This window comes from Dunckerocampus dactyliophorus, chromosome 8, assembly GCF_027744805.1.
Source record: "Dunckerocampus dactyliophorus isolate RoL2022-P2 chromosome 8, RoL_Ddac_1.1, whole genome shotgun sequence".
Classification (NCBI taxonomy): Eukaryota; Metazoa; Chordata; class Actinopteri; order Syngnathiformes; family Syngnathidae; genus Dunckerocampus; species Dunckerocampus dactyliophorus.
The window spans coordinates 19,892,501-19,912,767 of record NC_072826.1 but is presented as its reverse complement, the minus strand read 5'-3'; the positions used below and the strand labels follow the sequence as shown (position 1 = coordinate 19,912,767).

The 20,267-nt window shown below is 40.2% G+C and overlaps 1 protein-coding gene across 3 annotated transcripts in view; it reads left to right on the top strand.

Annotated features, from left to right (window-relative positions):
* Nucleotides 1-20,267, top strand: part of atg7 (ATG7 autophagy related 7 homolog (S. cerevisiae)) — a 79,775-nt gene that overhangs the window by 30,750 nt on the left and 28,758 nt on the right. For all 3 annotated transcript variants that reach the window (XM_054783613.1, XM_054783614.1, XM_054783612.1), the window contains exons 16-17: nt 4,602-4,677; nt 9,357-9,437. In XM_054783613.1, the coding sequence (XP_054639588.1) occupies nt 4,602-4,677; nt 9,357-9,437 (157 nt within the window). The remainder of the gene's footprint in view (nt 1-4,601; nt 4,678-9,356; nt 9,438-20,267) is intronic.

Below are 20,267 nucleotides of genomic sequence, written 5' to 3'. Positions count from 1 at the left end.
CTGTCATGCGACTCATCCTTGTAGGTTATTAATGATAACCTCACAATTCATAATAGAAATAAAATACAAAGATTCAAAATGAGCTGAACGGCAAAACACACAGCACATTTGCTCATCGGCGACTTCATTCATGTGTGTAATAAAGACGTGTCATTTAACGAATGATCATTCACAGCAAAAAAAGGACCATCTACTAAGCTTGGTTGACAGCGGGGGTGTCCAAAGTGTGACCTGGGGGCCATTTGCGGCCCGCAGCACATTCAAAATTATAACTAAACAAGAAAGAAATAAAACAACAACAAAAATGGAATAATCAGCAATAATTTTACAAGAAGAAAGTCAAAATATTAAGAGAAAACAATTGTAATTGAGTGAGAAGAAGTCATATGTGATATATTGAGGAAAAATAACGTATTATAATTTCCTGTATTTAAGCCGCACTCACTAAATTTAGAGAGAAAACCAGACTTGTACATATATAAGCCGCACCGGACTATAACCTGCACATGTCCATGTCATAAAATGAGGTATTGTGGCGCGCACGAGTTTGTGAGGGCCAGGCAGCTCTTAATTTGACAGGAGCCAATCCGCGCACGAGTTTGTGAGAGCCAGGCAGCTCTTAATTTGACAGGAGCCAATCATGAGCTTTGAAAAAAAAACTCACAATGAGCTTGTCAACCCACTGGAAATCACAGGAGGTCATTACTCAATGTAACAGTCTGACTCATGGTGTCATCTTACAAAAAACACTAAACTCATCACACAGCAACTTAACACTCAAACGGTAGCGAGAAAATATACAATACAAGTATCAACCTCTTCATCTTGCTTGTTACTCATCATGGGAGTGAAATGATCAGTCAGCCAAGTGACATATATTTTATAACTTTGCTTCCGACAGGACAGACTATATTTCAAATTTATTGTAATAATTACCACTCTACAGGAGGTCCTCGGTTTACATATGAGTTCCATTCCTACGATGGCAATGCATGTCTAGTTTTAGTGTGTGTGTATCTAAATTATACCTACATGAACACCTAAGTCCCTCACACTGTACACAGAACACATGGAAAGCATATCAAATACAATAATAGAAAGATTAACTATCCATCCATCCATCTTCTACCACTTATCCGAGATTAGGTCGCGGCGGCAGCATCTTAAGCAGGGAGGCCCAGACTTCCCTCTCCCCAGTTACTTCGTCCAGCTCCTCCCGGTGGATCCCGAGGCGTTCCGAGGCCAGTTGGGAGACGTAGTCTCTCCAACTTGTCCTGGGTCTTCCCTGAGGCCTTCTACCAGTCGGACTTGCCCTGAACACCTCCCCAGGGAGGCGTCCGGGAGGCATCCTGACCAGATGCCCAAGCCACCTCATCTGGCACCTCTCGATGCGGAGGAGTAGCGGTTCTACTCCGAGTCTCTCCCGGATGACAGTGCTTCTCACCTTATCTCTTAGGGAGAGCCCAGCCATCCTACGGAGAAAACTAATTTTGGCCGCTTGTACCCGCGAACTTGTCCTTTTGGTCACTACTCAAAGCTCATGACCATAGGTGAGGTTAGGAACGTAGATTGACCGGTAAATTGAGAGCTTTGCCTTTCGGCTCAGCTCTCTCTTCACCACAACGGACCGATGTAGAGTCCGCATCACTGCAGACGCCACACCAATTCATCTGTTGATCTCGCGTTCCATCCTTCCCTCACTTGTGAAACAGACCCTGAGGTACCCAAACTCCTCCACTTGGGGCAGGATCTCATCCCCGACCCGGAGATGGCACTCCACCCTTTTCCGGGCGAGAACCATGGACTCGGACTTGAAGGTGCTGATTCTCATCCCGGCCACTTGACACTCGGCTGCGAACCGATCCAGTGAAAGTTGAAGTTCACGGCTTGATGAAGCCAGCAGGACCACATCATCTGCAAAAAGCAGAGACTAAATCCTGCAGCCACCAAACCGGAACCCCTCAACACCCTGGCTGCGCCAAGAAATTCTGTCCATAAAAATAATGAACAGAATCGGTGACAAAGGGCAGCCCTAGCTGAGTCCAACCCTCACAGGAAACGGGTCCTACATATTGCTGGCAATGCAAACCAAACTCTGACACAGGTCATACAGGGAACGAACGGCCTGAATTAGCTGGTCCGATACCCCATACTCCCGGGGGACTCCCCACAGAATTTCTCGAGGAACATGGTCAAATGCCTTCTCCAAGTCCACAAAACACATGTAAACTAGTTGAGCAAACTCCCCTTCCCCACTGAAAGACCCTGCAGAGAGTGTAGAGCTGTTCCACAGTTCCACGACCAGGACGAAAACCACACTGCTCCGCCTGAATCCAAGATTAAACTATCTGGCGGATCCTCCTGTCTAGAACTTCTTCAGCTTGACAGCATCCCTCACCAACCACCAACGGGTTCTAGGATTACCGCCACAAGAGGCACCGACCACCTTACGGCCACAGCTCCGATCAGCTGCCTCGACAACGGAGGCCCTTACATGGCCCGAAGCTGTCCCGGAGATGGGACACTCCTCTGCCAGTCGTTCCCGGCAGACCCTCACAATACGTTTGGCCCTGCCAGGTCTGACTGGCATCCTCCCCCACCATCGGAGCCAATTTACCACCAAGATCAGTTGACAGCTCTGCCCCTCTCTTCACTGTGTCCAAAACATACGGTCACAAAGTCAATCATTGAAGTGCGGCCTACGGTGTCCTGGTGCCAAGTGCACATGTGGACACCCTTATGCTTGAACATAGTGTTTGTTATTGACAATCTGTGACGAGCACAGAAGTCCAATAACAAAGCACCGCTGGGGTTCAGTTCAGGGGGGCCGTTCTTCCCAATCGCCCTTCTCCAGGTCTCACTGTTGCTGCCAACATGAGCGTTGAAGTCCCCCAGCAGAACAAGGGAATCCCCTGAGGGAGCACTCTCCAGTACTCCCTCTAGAGACTCCAAAAAGGGTGGGTATTCTGAACTGCTGTTTGGCGCATAAGCACAAAAAACAGTCAGGAACCGTCCCCCGACTCAAAGGCGAAGGGAAACTACCCTTTCATTCACCAGGTTAAACTCCAACATACAGGCCACAAGCCGGGGCGCAACAAGAATTGCCACCCCTGCCCGTGGCCTCTCACTGCTGGCAACGCCAGAGTGGAACAAAGTCTATCCCCTCTCGAGAGGACTGGTTCCAGAACCCTTGCTGTGCTTTGAGGTGAGTCCGACTATATCTGAACTTCTCAACCTTGTGCACCAGCTCAGGCTCTTTCCCTATCAAAGAGGTGACATTACATGTCCCAAGACCTAGCTTTTGTAGTCTAGGATCGGACCGCCAAGGTCCTCGCCTTTGGCTGCCACCCAGCTCACTCTGCACCCGACCGCTTTGGCCCTTCCCATGAGTGATGAGCTCATTGGAGGGGAGACCCATGTCGTCTCTTTGGGCTGTGCCCGGCCGGGCCCCATGGGTGTAGGCCCAGCCACCAGACTCTAGCCATCGTGCCCCTCCTCCAGGCCTGGCTCCAGAGGGGGGCCCCAGTGACCGGTGTCCAGGCAAGGGAAAACGTGGACCCATGGTTTGTTTCGTCATAGGGTTCTATTGAGCCAGTTTTTGTCTGGTCCCTCACCAAGGACCTGTTTGTCGTGGGTGATCCTACCAGGGGCATAACACCCCCCAACAACTTAGCTCCTCGGATCATCGGGACTTGGAAACTTCACCACGATAAGTTGATAGCTCAGGGAGGAGGAAAGATTTAATGAAAAGAATGAAGTTATGTAATGAAAGAATGAAATGAAAAGTAAATTAAAAAAAAGGGAACAACTCCTTACTTTTATCACTGTGATTGTCTTGCACACTTGAAAGGGTGTTGCAAAGGCAGGACAGACAGGCTTATTGGGAGGAGGAATGAGACCACTACTCTGCTTAATTATCACTCTTTGTGAGCAGATGTTTTCACATGTTGAAAGATACCATCTTTATGCTTGATGATCGTCACACTATTTGAGGGGCTTGGACTGGCCTGCAGCCAATGTTGATTGCCGTTTCTCCACTTTCTCAGCATTTTCCATTGTCTAATTTCACTTCACTTGTCACTTTCACTTTTTTGTCTTTGACACAATCAGAAGTGTCTGCTTCATGCTTGGGAGACAAAATGAAGGGGAAAATGTTTACTAAAAATATTTTTTTTTTGTCTATATATTCTTCCGCCTTTGCAGCTCGCACGTAACTTTTTTTTTCTTTTTGTACATTTTCAATAATGTGCATCGTAACTAAAAAATGGCAGAACACAAAACGTAACACGAGGGAAGCCTGTATTCTGTGGCTTTGTTCTTGTGGTATTTTTATGTCTTCCCTATCTACAGGATAGTGGCAATGGTTTTTCCATCCATGTTTTCGGTGCTTTTTGCTTTCCTCATATGTGACTTTTACTTTCAGATGTGACATCAGTAAGGGGCTCATGACCTCTCTTGCGTTTTTTTGCCTCTTTTCTCACTCTCCCTGTGCTTCACTCTGTGCTGTGTTTATTTTTATCCAAATTGCTCATCCTCCTCCTCATGGCATAGACATACAAGTGAAGGACGTCACCGTGCATGTCTCCCTTTCTTCCCTGCAGAGGCTACGCGGTGGCCAGCAGCAGTGACGACCGAATGAACGAACCTCCCACGTCGCTCGGCCTTGTGCCGCATCAGGTGAGGACTCGAATATCTTGCTCGTCTCAGAAGGCAATAAAGATATTAGAAGTCGATTTTGGTGCCATACAGTGCATCAAAACATATTGTTAATGTCACTCAAAACTGAGAATTGGTTTGGTTTAGTTTAATTTACTTCAAATATGCATACGGGTTATACTGGAAAGGAGTAGGAAAAATCAGAGCTTTTTTAATCCTACCTCCTCACCTTTTCATATCAATTACTAATGCATTTGTTCACTTCCTGTATTCAACATGTACCCTTTGCCAAATGTGAAATATCTTAAGAAAATTACTGAATGTCATCCTTCCAACTGCATCGATTGTTTCTGGGTTGTATCCTTCTTGTCATGGTGATGTGATCTTTAATATTTATCCAGATCCTTCGACAACAAGCATTGTGGCCTGTTCTGGTTTTCCATTTAGCTTGATGTAGATTTTGCAATTGGCGCTCCTCGTGCCTTGAATCTTTCCCTGCTTCCTCGAGTCACGTGCTTTCTTGACAGTGTCAGTGTTGCATTTTGTCAGATGCTCATTCATGTAGACGTTTGTACCTTTCAGCTTCTTTTCCTGTTCCAGCAGTGCAGTTTGTAATTTTCTGCTGGTGAACTTGAACGATGATGACTGGTGTGGCATTTTTTCTACCACACAGTGGGATGCAAGTATCAATGGTGTCGATATCTACATCCATGTCCTTTGATTGTAGAAAACTGGCAATTTGTGGCTACGCTGAAGCAACATTAATTTCATCTGGTTTTCCTCTGTTCTCGACTGCCCAGTATGTCATACATCGTTCATTTGTGCATTTTGATCCATCTCCTCAGTTGTACTCTTCATTTTTTTTCCTTTGCTTCTTTCTCTTCCTTCAGAGCAGTGCGCAACGCAGCATATCATTGTGCAGTGCTCTATTTTCCTCCCTAAGGTTCTTGACCTCATCATGGATTTCAGAGAAACTCCTCTTGAATCTGTTGTTCTGATTGTTCATTTCCAAGCCAGTTTGCAGTTTCCTGCACTCGCTCTGACATTACACTCTTCAAGGCACCATATGACATCGAAACCTTTTCATTCAATGGCAAATATGGCGCTGTTTCTGATTCTAGACCTGGATTTCCAGGGACGGTATCATTTAGCTTGTTGCGTGGCATTGTTTCTAGGCAACCACTTTGAACTTCAGCAGTTAGCCATTTAGCTTGGCTTGCTGGCGGCTATCGGTACTTTCGACTCGTTTATTCAGAAAATCCGTACCTCTTGCCGGTCCGTGTTCAAGGCAAGGGTGTCAGCAAACTGTTCTGATCTTGTAATCCTGAAATGTTGTCAGGAATGCGGCAAAATAGTTCAAATGTTCAGTAGCCACAGCAGACCTCTTGCCATGAACGTCCTTTCCCGTTAACAACAACAAAAGCATTATTGTTATTATGAGCGTTATTATATTCATTGACTCATTATGACTTGAAAATTTTTATTTTTTCCTCATTACATCATTTTTGTAAAAAAAAAATATATATATTAAATTAAATGTACTTTTTAAAATATAAATTCTGTTTTTTTTTCTTTTTTTTTTTTTTACTTTTATTTTAAGTTTCAATTTTTATTTGTTCTTGTCATATGCAGTTTAACACATGGCGAAGAGAGCCAATCAACTTTACATTTATATCACTGTAAGAACAATACTACAAAAATATTAAAGAAAATATAAGGAAATTTGATTCAATCTAAAAAAGTAAGTCATCAATTTTTTATTCTCCTCAAATTATAATCAAGAGCTTAAGTTATGACTTTTTTATGTACAATTACGACTGTATCCTCTTAAAAATATATTTTTCTCGTAAAAATGAAGACTTTTTATTCTCATAATGTTTTTGAAATTCTCAGGAAAAAAACATCACATTTTACAGATTTATTATTGTAAAATGACCACTTTGTTCTCGTAAAATTACATTTTAGGCAGAAAATTGACTTATTTTTCACAATATTTAAACTGAACTAATAAAATATGACTAATCTGGTGAATTCCAATTTGATTCTTATAATATTACAACTTAGTTATTGTAAAAAAAACAACAATTCATACAAAATTCTATTTTTGTGATCATATTACAACATTTTTCTCATAAAATGAGCACTTAATTCACATTCTATTGTTTTACTTTTTTTTACTTATTTTTATTGCCAAAACTGTCATACTTTATTCTTTTTACACAATTTTTCTGGTTGTCTGCAATAAAGTTTAGGGCATTATTATATTGGTAAAGGCAGAATCTTTGTCATTAGTGTAGGCGACCAGACATACTGTCATGGCATGCATGCGTTGTCATGGGGTTGCCATAGAAATAGCAGTTCCATCAGCACTGAGTGCTTTGTTCTACAGTACAGCACATGTTATTAAGTGTTTTAACCTGTACTCTTCTCAGGTCTAACAGTAATTGTTCTTTAAATGTTCTTTATTACTTATGACATGATTGATAGCCGCATTATTAAATGTTTGGTGACCCCTTTTAAATGTAACACTAAAGTAAGACTGCATGATGCGTAGCTGTTCAAGCTGTGCCATTTTGCAAGTCTGCTGGTGTTAACTAGCTCACACATCACATTTGCATCATCATCATCATATTTTTATCAGCACTCATAACCCCGAATTCTGACGAATTCTGCCATTTGCTCGACACCTCGACTGCCCGTGATATTTCAAAAGTCAAACATCCAGAGAAAAGCAGCGTGAAAATGTGCTGCCTTATGTGTGTATGTTTGTGTGTGTCTGTGTGAGAAGAATGATCAGAAAAACAGTATGCATAAAGTATTTCAAGTGTGTGTTTGATCTCTATACAGAGGGCCTTTTTCCTATGTCAAGTTATGCCACTGTAACCTTTGCAGTTGATGAGCAGCCCGCTTGTAATGTTACAGTGACATCTTGTGGACGTGTAAGGAATTACACGTGTTGCAATGTTTCACGCACAACTTGTGAGGAAAGGAAATAGTTGTTGACTGTAGTAATGAAACAGTATGAATTCATGATAATCCAATTTTATGTGCCAACGCAGATTTCATTTGGGAGACATAAATTCTCAGTTTAACGCAATTAAACTGCTTAACCTTTACATAATCGGAACTTTATTTTCGTAATATCGCAACTTTATTCATTCTTAAAATTATGACTGCATTTTTTAAAATGTTCTTATGAAACGTCCGGCAAGTACCTTTACGTTTTTTTTACAGTTTCATTCTTATAGTATGAAGAGGTTTTTTTCTTGTAAAACTTCACATTTTATTCTTTTTTTTTCTCTTAATATTACAGTATTTTTGTTTAAAAAAAAACAAGAACTTTGCTTAGAGATTACACCATTATTCTAAAAATATATATATATATCTGGTGCAATTTTAACTGTTTTCCTGTAAAGAAATATATATTTTTTTATTTTTTCTTTTCTTTTAGAAATTAGCACGATAGTGTCTGGGTATTTTAATGTTATTGTAATGATTGGAACTTTATTCTTGTGGTATATATTATATTCTTTTATTGTAAAATTAGGGTATTTGTCTTATACAATTGCAATGCGTTATACTTGTAATATTATGGCTTCATTCTCTGAAAAATAGTTATCTCATTGTATTACAAATTCCTCTAAAAATAACATTTTTCTTTGTACAAATTAAACTATTTTCTCAAACTTCTTGTTTATTCAAGTAAAATTGCGACTGCTTGTAAATTTCATCATTCATCATTCTCATCATGTTACCACTTCATTCAGAGCAAATTCTTTTAGAAAAAGCACATTTGCACATTATTGTCTTAATACTTTAACTTTATTCTCACAATTACCACTTTCTTTTCTTGTAAAATTAAGATATTTTTCTCATTCATTTGCATTGAATTATTCTTGTAATTTATGATTTACTAATTGTGTCACAAGGTTCCTCTTGTAAAATTATTTTCCCTTGCACAAATTTTGCTATTCCTTGAAAATTACTGTTTTTTTAAGATAGTAAAAGTATGATTGTATTTTCTTAAATTTCAACATTACTCTTGTCATATTATGACTTAATTCTTAGAAAACAACCTTGAAATTCTTTTAAAATTATTATTATATTAACAAAAAAGAGTTACCACTTAGTTTTTTTTCTTTTATTGTAAAATTAAGTTATTTTCCCATCCCTTTATTGGCATAATTTCATCACTATATCCCCAGAAAAAAACGTACACATTTAATAAATGTATTTTCATAAAATTAAAAAAATAATAAAAATCTGGTGTACAATTTAAACAATTCTCTGAAAATGACTTTTTGTTTTGTAAAATTATAACTGGATTCTCATACATTTCAACATTGTAATTCTGGGAAAAAAAATCCTGAAATTCTTCCAAAAAAAATTGCATAACTTGCATACAATTGTATACAATTTATTTTTGCTTTAAAACTACCTTCTGCTTACAAATGCATAAATTAGAAGTGATAGTGGCTGAAAAGTGTGCTTTCTCGCCATCAGAGGGCGTTGTAAGCATATTTTTTTAAACATGGAACACTCCACAAGTCAAAAGTGCTTCAGAGGTTCCAACTGGTATATTTATTAGTGAGGTAAATATAAATGACATTTTAACAAGAGTTGTGTGCATATAAATGTAATGTCTTTTTCCCCCTCCATGCAAGAGTGTTGACGTGTTTACAATGCTCCCTGCTTCACAGATCCGAGGTTTCCTCTCCAGGTTTGACAACGTCCTGCCTGCCAGCCTGGCCTTTGACAAGTGCACAGCCTGCTCGCCCGTTGTAAGTGGCACACCAGCAACCCCCCATTTTCACCCCAGACACATCATAGCAAACATCAAAATGCAGCTTGAACACAAATAAGGACAGGGTTGGGGGGTTTGGTGGTGGTGGGGGGTGGATTCCCATAGTTCCCAGTTTCTCACTCAAAGTCAGAAGATGGCGTGATGAAATGTTGCTCCTGGTGGAATAGGGAATGCCAAGAAAAGCTGGAAAATCAATCAGGCAGCAGTTGCTCACTGAAGTCTGTCGCATGAACACCCGTTGTGTGTTTGTGTGTGTGTGTGTGTGTGAGCGAGAGAGATATAGTCCACATCCATTTGGCCTCATACAAAGCAGACTTGCAATAAGTTGCATCACACTAGCCTCTCTTTCCTCACAAATCCTGGCAAAATTGCTATTATGCCCTTTGCCTTTCATACAGACCCCACCCAGCGTTATGGACTATTGCCGCCACTCTGCGCACTTTTGCACAGCGACACGACAGTGACCATTGCATTCAGAAATTACAGAAATTGTCCTCCCACTGTTACTACTGGTATGACTTTAGAAGGCAGAAAAAATGGTGTAAATACTGTATGCAGTCTGGCTTACAGGCAATATGAAAGAGGCTCCACACCATAGAAGGGTGGCTGACAAAGTAACTTAAAAGTCTCGTTTACGTCAAGCAACTTGATTCCAGCGCAGAAATGTTCATCCAGATCAAGCGGAAATTCACTCTCATTAAATTATGTATTTTTTAATTCATTCATTTAGACTGTTATTGTAATATTAAAATTCATTTTATTTATGTTTAAATTACAACTTTTAACAATTTTTTTTTTCACAAATGTGCAAAAAAAAGGGGGGGGGGGGCTTTTCACACCAGTGTATGTAGTATTCTACACTGCTCACTAGGTGTCAGTAATGTTAGTCATGTGAGACACACAAGCCCCAGACTTGATCACCTGAACAACAGGCTTTTATTGCAGATTTGAAATGATCTCACAACAGGCACAATAATCCCTAATAAAAATTCCTACTAAAAGCACGGGCTACTGTTGTGGCCATGACCCACAGCAAACTGAACCTCAACTCTGAACCACCAACGTCACTTCCTGTCCACTACTCACTCTGCTCACATTTATAACAAAACCCTCAAGCATGACTCTTATTGATGTCTTAAATGTCTTATTTTCTGTTAACATGTCTAATATATTGGGTAATATGAGTGTAAAGGTGACTATAGGGGTGTTATTTCATGTCTAGAGGGCTCTAATGTTAAAAAAAAGGTCATAAACAGGTTTTCTATGCTCTAATTCCGAAAATATTCTGACTTTGTGGAAATTCACTTATCACAGTCTGGTGTGGAACCAATTAACCGCGACAAACAAGGAATTACTGTAACTATTACTTTTTTCTTGTAATGTTAGGGCATAATTCTTTCAGCATTTCAGCATTATTTTCTTGATAATTCAGCTTTAGTCTAATAATTACCACTTTGTTGTCATAATTCTGTTTTATTTGTGTTGCTGTTTTTTCTTTTCAGGGTGGTTGTGTATCATAACCATTTTGATCTTTAGTGGTCATAACATGACCCCTGAAAATTCAGCTTATTATTCTTCCTGAAGCTTTTTTCCAATATTAAACTTCAGATGTAGAAGTTAGAGTTGGGCTCGCAAGCCTGAAAACTGAAAACTGACATTTTTGTATGCATTGCGTTGGTCAAAATGTGTGAAGGCTACCATTTTCTACACCCTTTAGTTTGTGCAGCAACAGTACAATATCATAAGAATATAGTAGTATAATACAGTACAATAGTGATAGTGGCCCACAGAGAATGGTCTGTGAGACAAAAGGAACAGCAGCAGAAAGAATCAAGGTCAATCAAGTTTTGGCCTTTGGAGAGTAAAAAGTCAAGCCTGATAAGGCCTTAACCCACCAGACTGAACCGTAACATTTGTTCAAAACCTGTCCAGAGGGAACGTTAAACAGCCGAGACCCAGGAAGTGTAGTCCTGTCCAAAGTCGGCTTCGATTTATCCCTTGATCTCAATGTGCTCTTTGTGTCTGCGAAAAGGCCAAACACCCTCAGTCTCACTTTGATGTAAAGACAAGGAGGTGCTGATAAAACTACCTTCACTGTTCAACTCTCTGCTTTGAGGCTCTTGACTAGCGTCTTTTCAATAGGCCTTCAAAAACAGCAGAGCACTCCTGTCATACAGAGGATCTTTGACTAGCATTTTAGCAGTAGTTTTCACTAGTGTTTTTGGAATAGATCAACAATGTGAAGCTTGTCTCTGCAAAAAGGTCAAACAGCCTCAGATCGACTTGTATCACTTTGATGTGAAGACGAGGAGATGCTGATAAAACTGCCTTCACTGTTAAAGGGATATTTCAGGTTTTTTGACATGAAGTTGTATGACATCCCCATCAGCATTGTAGTCCAATAACAGCGACTTACCCCCCACTTGGTCTCCTAAGTCCAGTTCTGGTCAGATTTCTGTGATGAAGAACATATTTCCACTTAGTTGCTGGGGACAATTAAGTAAAGAGTTTCTTATCTAAAAGCAATATGCATTAAAAAGACATTAAAACATTTGCATCACAAAAATGCCTTCTCAAAAAACACAAACCTCACAAAACGCTCTGCGTTATATCTGTCTCCCGTGTCTCCTGTGAATGTGACGAAGACACTCGCATCTTCTTCCGCTGTGGAGCACATACGTAAACAAGATGGCCGCAGTGCTCCATCGCGGAAGTAGATGCGAGCGTCTTCGTCACATTCACATGAACGCACAGGCGACAGTGCGCAGGGCTACGGCAGGATTCTCTGATTTGAGAAGGCATTTTTGTGATGCAGATGTATTAATCCTATATTGCTTTGAGAAGCCAAATTCTTGACTTAATTGTCCCCAGCAACTAAGTGGAACTACGTTCTTCATCATGGAAATCTGACCAGAACTGGACTTAGCAGAGCAAGTGGGGGGTAAGTCGCTGGTATTGGATTAAAATTATGATGGAGATGTCATACAACTTCATGTAAAAAAAATCCGAACTATCCCCATTTTGAGATTTTTTCACTAGTATGTTTACAGTAGATTCCTAAAAACATCAAAGCAATCCTGCTCATAGAGGATGTTTGACTTGTTTTTGTAGTAGATCCTTAAAAACAGCGGATCACTCCTGTCATGCAGAGGATGATAAACTAGCGTGTTTACAGTAAATTCCTAAAAACAGCAAAGCACTTAAAAGCGTTAATAGAGGATCTTTTTACTAGTGTGTGACTGATGAGATTATTAGTGTTAGCTTTGAGCGTTGAGTGAAATCCACTGTCGTCAGGAACAATCAAGAACATGGCAGGTTTATTTTGATTTGGTTTTTAATCCCACCCACGCATTTTCCTTTCCTGCTTTGAGTCCATTTTTTGTCTTCTTTCTCTTCCAGCCAATTGCACATCTCAATCTGCTGAGATGTCCACTGCAGATGTACATTTTTGGCTCTTTTTTTTCTGCTTTCTCTACGTACAACCCACCGCCACCTCCTCCCCTCACTATGTGTGTCCATTGACTCTGTGTGTGTGTGTGTGTGTGTGTGTGTGTGTGTGTGTGTGTGTGTGTGTGTGTGTGTGTGCGCGTGTGTGTGTGTGTGAGTGTGAGAGAGAGAGAGCAAGTCAGTGCGTGTCTGTCTGTGTGCCGCAGTCAGCTGTGTGCTGCCAGGTCACTATGGAAACAAAACAATTCAGCCCCTGTCTGGGCTGGAACAGTTCCTCTAGAGTTGGGGCTTTTTTTCTGTGTGTATATGTGTGTGTGTGTGTGTGTGTGTGTGTGTGTGTGTGTGTGTGAGTGTGTGTGCGTGTGCGTGTGCGTGTGCGTGTGCGTGTGTGTGTGTGCGCGTGCTTCTTACTCTATGTAACGCCGCCTGCCAGTAAAACAACACGACGCAGCTGACATGGATTTGTCTAAAATGGTGCCAAATGCCTCTTACTACAACTATTTATGCTACCACCACCAAATATGATACCTCTATTAATAGAAAACACTCTTTTGTTCATTTACAAGCCAAAAAAATGCCCTAAAGTTACTTATGCCTAAAAACAACAGAGCACTCCTGACATTAAGAGGATCTTTCACTAGCATTTTTGTAGTAGTTCCTTAAAAACAGCAGCGCGCTACTGTTACAGAGATGATTTTTGACTCATGTTTTTGCAGTAGATTCTTAAAAAGAGCAGAGCGCTTCTGTCATATAGAGAGGATGTTTGACTTGTGCTGCCTCAATAGTTTCCTCAAAAACAGCAGAGCACTATTGTCATGTAGAGCAGTGATCCTCAACGCCCGGGCCGAAAGAAAAAATCATTTCCATGATGTTTTATTTTGAAAAGTGGCCAGATTCTCTCTGTTACATCCGTCTCACTTGACGCATGTCCATTGTGCGTGTGCTAACTTTCTCTCGCCGCACAGATAGACTACTACTGTATTTTTAGCATTTTTCTTTCACCTCATATTTGGTGTCAAATGCTGATACTATGTGGGAATGCATCAAGGTAAGTTTTGATGACTTATTGAGTGCTAATGTGCACATTTGTCTCAAGTTAATTCATGCTAGCCCACTGCCTTTTACCACACACGTCAAACAGCGATGTAATAATCTCTCTGGAAAAACTCCAGGGATAAGATAAATTAGATCGCTATAATGTACGAACGCCAACCCCCACCCCCCCAAACACACACACACACCCCACCCCACCCCACCCCCCTCACGGTCCGTGGAAGATTTGTGGGAACACAAGCCTGTCCGTAGGTTGAAAAAGGTTGGGGACCACTGATGTACAGGATGTTTAACAAGGGATTTTGCAGATCTTTTTTTTTTTTTTTTAATAATAAGACTGCTCCTGTCACATAGAGGATTTTGACTAGCGTTTTTGCAGTACGTCTTTAATAACAACAAAGGAAGACTGCCGTTTTACAGGAGAGTTCTAAAATCATCTGTAAACTCCTGTCATATACAGGTTCTTTTTTGTGGTAGATTCACAAAAAACAGCAGAGCGCTGCCATCACGTAGAGGATTTTTAACTAGCATTTTTGCTGTAGGTCCTTTAAAACAGCAAAACAGCAAAACAAAGAAGTCCTGTTAAACTAGAGCATCCTTGAGTAGTGCATTTGCAGTAGGTACCTAAAAACAGAAGCATGCTCCTGCCATATAAAATATCTTGGACTAGTATTTTTGCAGTAAGTCCTAGTGTTTTTGCTTTAGATTTCTAAAAACGGCACAAAACTAGTCCTGCCATTTTGAAGATCATGTGTTAAATGCCTGAACGAGACATTTGCAGTGATTTTTGCCTAATGAACTCAATAGCCCATTACTTGCAGTGTGGAACACCACATGTTGTTTATGGCCCTTACTTCCTGTGCTCCTTGAAATACTCTTGAGGCCTGAGTGGTTACTTCATGAGTCACTGCATGGTCTGTGTGTTTCCAAACGTGCCTTTGGAGACCATATACTTTGAGTCACTGAGGTGTTTACTCATAGTCTACAAAAAATTGTCAGACCATGGCGAAGTCACCAATCAGGGGAATCTAAACCGTGAACCTATGAAGCAGGGAGAGGGGACGAGAGGAGAGACTCCAGAGAAAACACAATTAGGTGCTTCGTTGCTGTTATCGTTTAATAGACGGGACATCTAAGTCTAGTCAGCATATATTTAAATTTGATTAAAATTGTATAAAATGTATAGGTACTCACCACCATTGAACAATAATGTGAAATGATTTATGACTGCCGATGTGAGTGTTTCCGTAGTCAGACTTTTGCGTCTCAACACACAACTGTGGTGTGTTCAAGGGCTACCATACAAAGTGCAAAATCTCAACGTTTTAAGAAAAAAACTTTATCAGTGAAGCATAAAGACATAAACATGTAAAAATTGTGGGCTTTCTAACAGTGATACATGAATGCTGTACATTTGACCTATATTATCATTTCCCGGGGCCCCAAACTTCTCCTAAAAAATGATTATTGATTTTTGTCTTCAAATTACTACTGTTTTATTACCATTTTAGTTTAAATTCACGTGCCTAAAACTACATCAAAATGCGTAATTTATCATGATGGTTTTGACTGCTCCCCCCACCCTTCTCATGCAATGGACTATTCCAAGTTACTGTGCATGTGCAGATCGATTCAGGAAGACGGCGACAGAAACAAAGTTGTTGGCGCGGTGTGGAGGAAGATGAAGCTGAATTACTCGAGTGGAGTGAAGCAGAGGCGAAACGACACAGTTTTTTTTTATCAAAAACTACTGAAGGTGCCAGCCTTTTTCATAGTCCCAAGTACAAACGTTGACACTCGACAACAAGAGCCAGACGCTCTTGACAGTAGCACTGCTGTCAGTGTCAACTGCGGAGGTGGTTCTCGAGATGAAGCTGGCCTGCGGGTGATGCTTTTCATCAAAAAGATGTGCGCATTAAAGCGGTAAACGACAGAACATTAAATGTTTCTTATTTTTTGTTTCAATTAAAAAGTAAAAGTGTTGAGATGATTCACATGTTAGGTAATAATAATCTCCCAGGAGGATTTAAAGGTCTTTATCTTGCTCAGGAAATAGGATTTTTTTTTTTGCTGCCCATATTGAAGACCTTTTGTTGAGGTGAGAATAAAACTTTTGTCAATGCAGTACCAGGATGCGGAGGGCCTCATTAGCTGGTTTGGTTTGGTTTAGTTTATTTGAACATGAAGGTTACAATGGAATACATCTCACGAATCATCCTTTCACAGTTCCACATGTCCAAAAGGAGTAGGAAGAAGCAAAGTTTATTTAATCCTACCCCCCATCCATTCTACATCTAGTACAGTACATGTTGTTCACTTCCTGCATTCCATGTCGTGTTTTCTGTGATAGTCAGGATAACACATAATAGATAACGGTAAGACAGCCCCCCCCCCCCCCCCCCCCAAAAAAAAAAAAATATATATATATATATATATATACATATACATTAATAATAATAATAATAATAATAATAATAACAATAATAAATAAATAAATAAATAAATAACTTTTTTTTTATAAACAAAAAAAACAAAAACATAACAAACCTGACAGAACAATCAAGACTCTTCTGCCTTGTTTTTAGCAAACATCAACTGCTTGTATTGTTTTTTGAATTTGCTCATCTCTGTACATTGTTTGAGTTCTTTACTCAATCCGTTCCATAATTTAATTCCACACACGGAAATGCTGTGGGTTTTCAGCATAGTTCTCGCGTATAAATGTTTTAAGTTTAATTTTCCTCTAAGGTCATATTTCTCCTCTCTGATTGAGAAATACTGTATGAGGTTTTTGGGTAACGAGTTGTTATTAACTTTAAACATTATTCTAGCGATTTGAAAGTGTACTAAATCTGCGAATTTTAATATCTGCGATTTTAAAAATAGAGGGTTTGTATGTTCTCTATACTTGGCATTGTGAATGATCCTCACAGATCTTTTTTGCAGTACAGTGAGTGCGTGAAGATTGCTTTTGTAATTATTACCCCATATCTCCACACAATACGTTAGATATGGTAATACTAAGGAACAGTACAGAGTGTGGAGTGATTTTTGGTCAAGAACATATTTTGCTTTATTCAATATAGAGATATTTCTCGCCACCTTTTGTTGTATGTATTTAATATGAGATTTCCAACTCATTTTTTCATCTATTACAACCCCAAGGAATTTATATTCTTCCGCTTTTTCAATATCCACTCCATTAATTTGTATTTGGTCGTACGTATCCTTTCTGCTATTACCGAATAGCATTATTTTAGTTTTACTTAAATTCAGGGATAATCTGTTCCTATCAAACCATGATTTTAATATGACCATTTCATCCTTGACCTTTTTAAAGCTGGGTTTGCCTTAGGCCCCCAAATGACTAAATACGCCCCTGATTATCTCGGATTTACCTGTTATGAACTTAGGGTGAATGGGATGTGTTTTCTTCAAAAACGGGCTATTATCGGCAAAAAATTTAGATACATTTTAACATAAACAAACTCATGTCAGCATGGCATTGAGCCCACTAGCGTGACTCGACATCTCCAAACCCCAGTCTCCGCACAGTCTTGGTAGCGAGTGGGGGCCTCCTCCACCCTCAGGTTAATGTGCTGGAGGTCTTGGTTGACAACAGGGGACCAGGTATGTGGTCGGCCACGAGGTCGTTCCCAGCTGTCTGTTGGCGGATCAAACTCCATAATGACTCGAGTGGGGTGGTCAGTGGGTCTGTGGAGGACGTGAGAGGATGTTGAGCTGGTTGACTCTTTGGTGGAGCTCCTCACTGGAGACGTGGTCGTACTACCGCACACCCTTAATAGTTCTGAAGGCGTGGGACTCCAGAGTGGCCAGGTCTGTGCCCCATTAACGAGCACTAGCAGGACGGCATCGTTGTAGATCCAGAGCCTGGTGCGATGGGAGATGTAATGTGGTCTCCTTAGTTTCCTGACACCAGCAGCCAGTACGGGCAATATGTCTCCGGTTTTAGTGACATCTGAGCCCAGTTAAACAATCGACAAGACAAATTCAGCATACTCAGAGCCAAAGACAGTGGGGGGGTGGATCGTTACCATCACCAACATGCGTTAGTCTGCAGGGTTTCCCCTAGGATTATTTGAAGCTGTGGTGGTGGGCTGCATGGGAGGGCGGACTACTTTTTTCAACCAGCAGAACATGGACTGTGAACATTGCAAAACTGTTAATTTAATCGCAAAGTTGCTGAGAGCACTTAAGTGAGAGTTTAAAATGCTGAGCCTTCTTTTGTTACATGACCTATTTAGTCCAATAGTAAAATGTCACTAGTACAAAAGTACAACATTTTGTACTATTTGACGCAAACCTAAATTTAATTTGATGCCTATTTTAGAGTAATACGAATACATGGAAAATTAATTGTTCAATAATATATGTAGTTCAAAATAACTTAATTAATAAGATAACAACTTAAATATTTTTGTTATAGAAATGAATCCTGTATAAACAGTATAAATTCAGAGTCCAGGGATATGATAGCATAGGTGTGTCCAACTTGCAGCACTATTAAAGCTACTTTGACAAAAAGAAAGTAGAGGTGAGCTATTTGTGTTTTATGTGACTGGCAACATTTAAATTTCACTTTATTTACAAAGCACATATTCACTCAGTGTGCTCATTTGTCATTAAATACAGGTGTCATATTTGAATAGAACAATTATAAAACTACTAAGAGGTGAAGCAAATATTCTTTGGTTGAACTACTCAACATCAGCTGGTGAGCTACTGCTAGTTTAAGAGCTACCTGTTGGAGACCCCTGTGATAGCATCACTGTCTAAAACCATCCATGCTACGTGTCTGTTTAACTACTTCCATGCAAAACTAGTGTTTTGAAGATAATCCATCCAAGTATTGTAATGGTAACAAGAGAGCAAGACTGTTAAGTGACACTTTAAAAAAGTAAGTTGTGATGCTGATCGATGATTGATGTATCCCTTGACGTAATAGCCACTTGTAGCTCCGAGCTAGATAGATGCCACCAGCCAGGCATGTTGTGTAAACAAAAATGCCATAAGGTCGAATGAGATTGAAACGTGAGCGATCACACATGCTGGCATACATGTATAAAGGCTTAGCATGTGACAAACTGTTGTCAATTGACTACACATTTTACAGGCCATTGGTCATTCTCTCAATAATAAGAAGCTAAGTGAAAGTCAACACAAGACGTGTCGCGTATCTGGTCACACAACGCACAAGTGCCAGCTATGCAGACAGGCAATTCCGGTGCATCGTTTTCAAACTAATTGTGGTCAATATGTGCGTAAATAATAACCTATATACTGTGTGTATCTATGTAGCATGTACTGTATATCCGTTCATACAATATAGTGCTTAAAATTGTTTTCAACGTTACGTTTGTCAGCACCGAGATACAACCAGAACTGGGCTCACGGGACCAAGTGGGGGTAAGTGACTGTTGATGGACTACACTGCTGATGGGGATGTGATAAAAATTCATGTAAAAAAATCCAAACCATTCCTTCAAGGTCAGTGTTCATCCACCATAAGAAAGACACTTGGCAGAAACGGCCTGCATGGCAGAGTTCCAAGACGAAAACCACTGCTGAACAAAAACAACGGGGCTCCTCTCAATTTTGCCAGAAAACATCTTGATGATCCCCAGGACCTTTGGGAAAATACTCTACTGTAGTCTGACGAGACAAAAAGTTGAACTTTTAGAACGTGTGTGTCCAATTACATCTAGCCTAAAAGTAACACATTTCAGAAAAAGAACATTATACCAGTAGTGAAATATGGTGATGGTAGTGCGCTGGTCTGGGGCTGTTTTGCTGCTTTAGGACCTGGAAGACTTCGTGTGATAAATGGAAGCATGAATTCTGCTGTCTAGCAAAATATCCTGAAGGAGAATGTCCGCCCATCTGTTCATGACCTCAAGCTGAAACCAACTTGGGTTCTGCAGCAGGACAATGATCCAAAACACACCAGCAAGTCCACCTTTGAATGGCTGAAGAAAAACTAATGAAAAAAAAAAAGGAAGACTTTGGAGTGGCCTGGTCCAAGTCATGACCTGAATCCTACTGAGATGCTGTGGCATGACCTTAAAAATGCAGTTCATGCTCAAAAACCCTCCAGTGTGACTGAATTATAACAATTCTGTAAAGATGAGTAAGAGAAAATTTCTCCACAGCGCTGTAAGAAACTCATTGCAAGTTATTGCAAACGCTTGATTGCAGTTGTTGCTGCTAAGGGTGGACCAACAAGTTGTTAGGTATAGGGGGCAGTCACTTTTTCAGGGCCATGTAGGTTTTGATTTTTTTTCTCTCT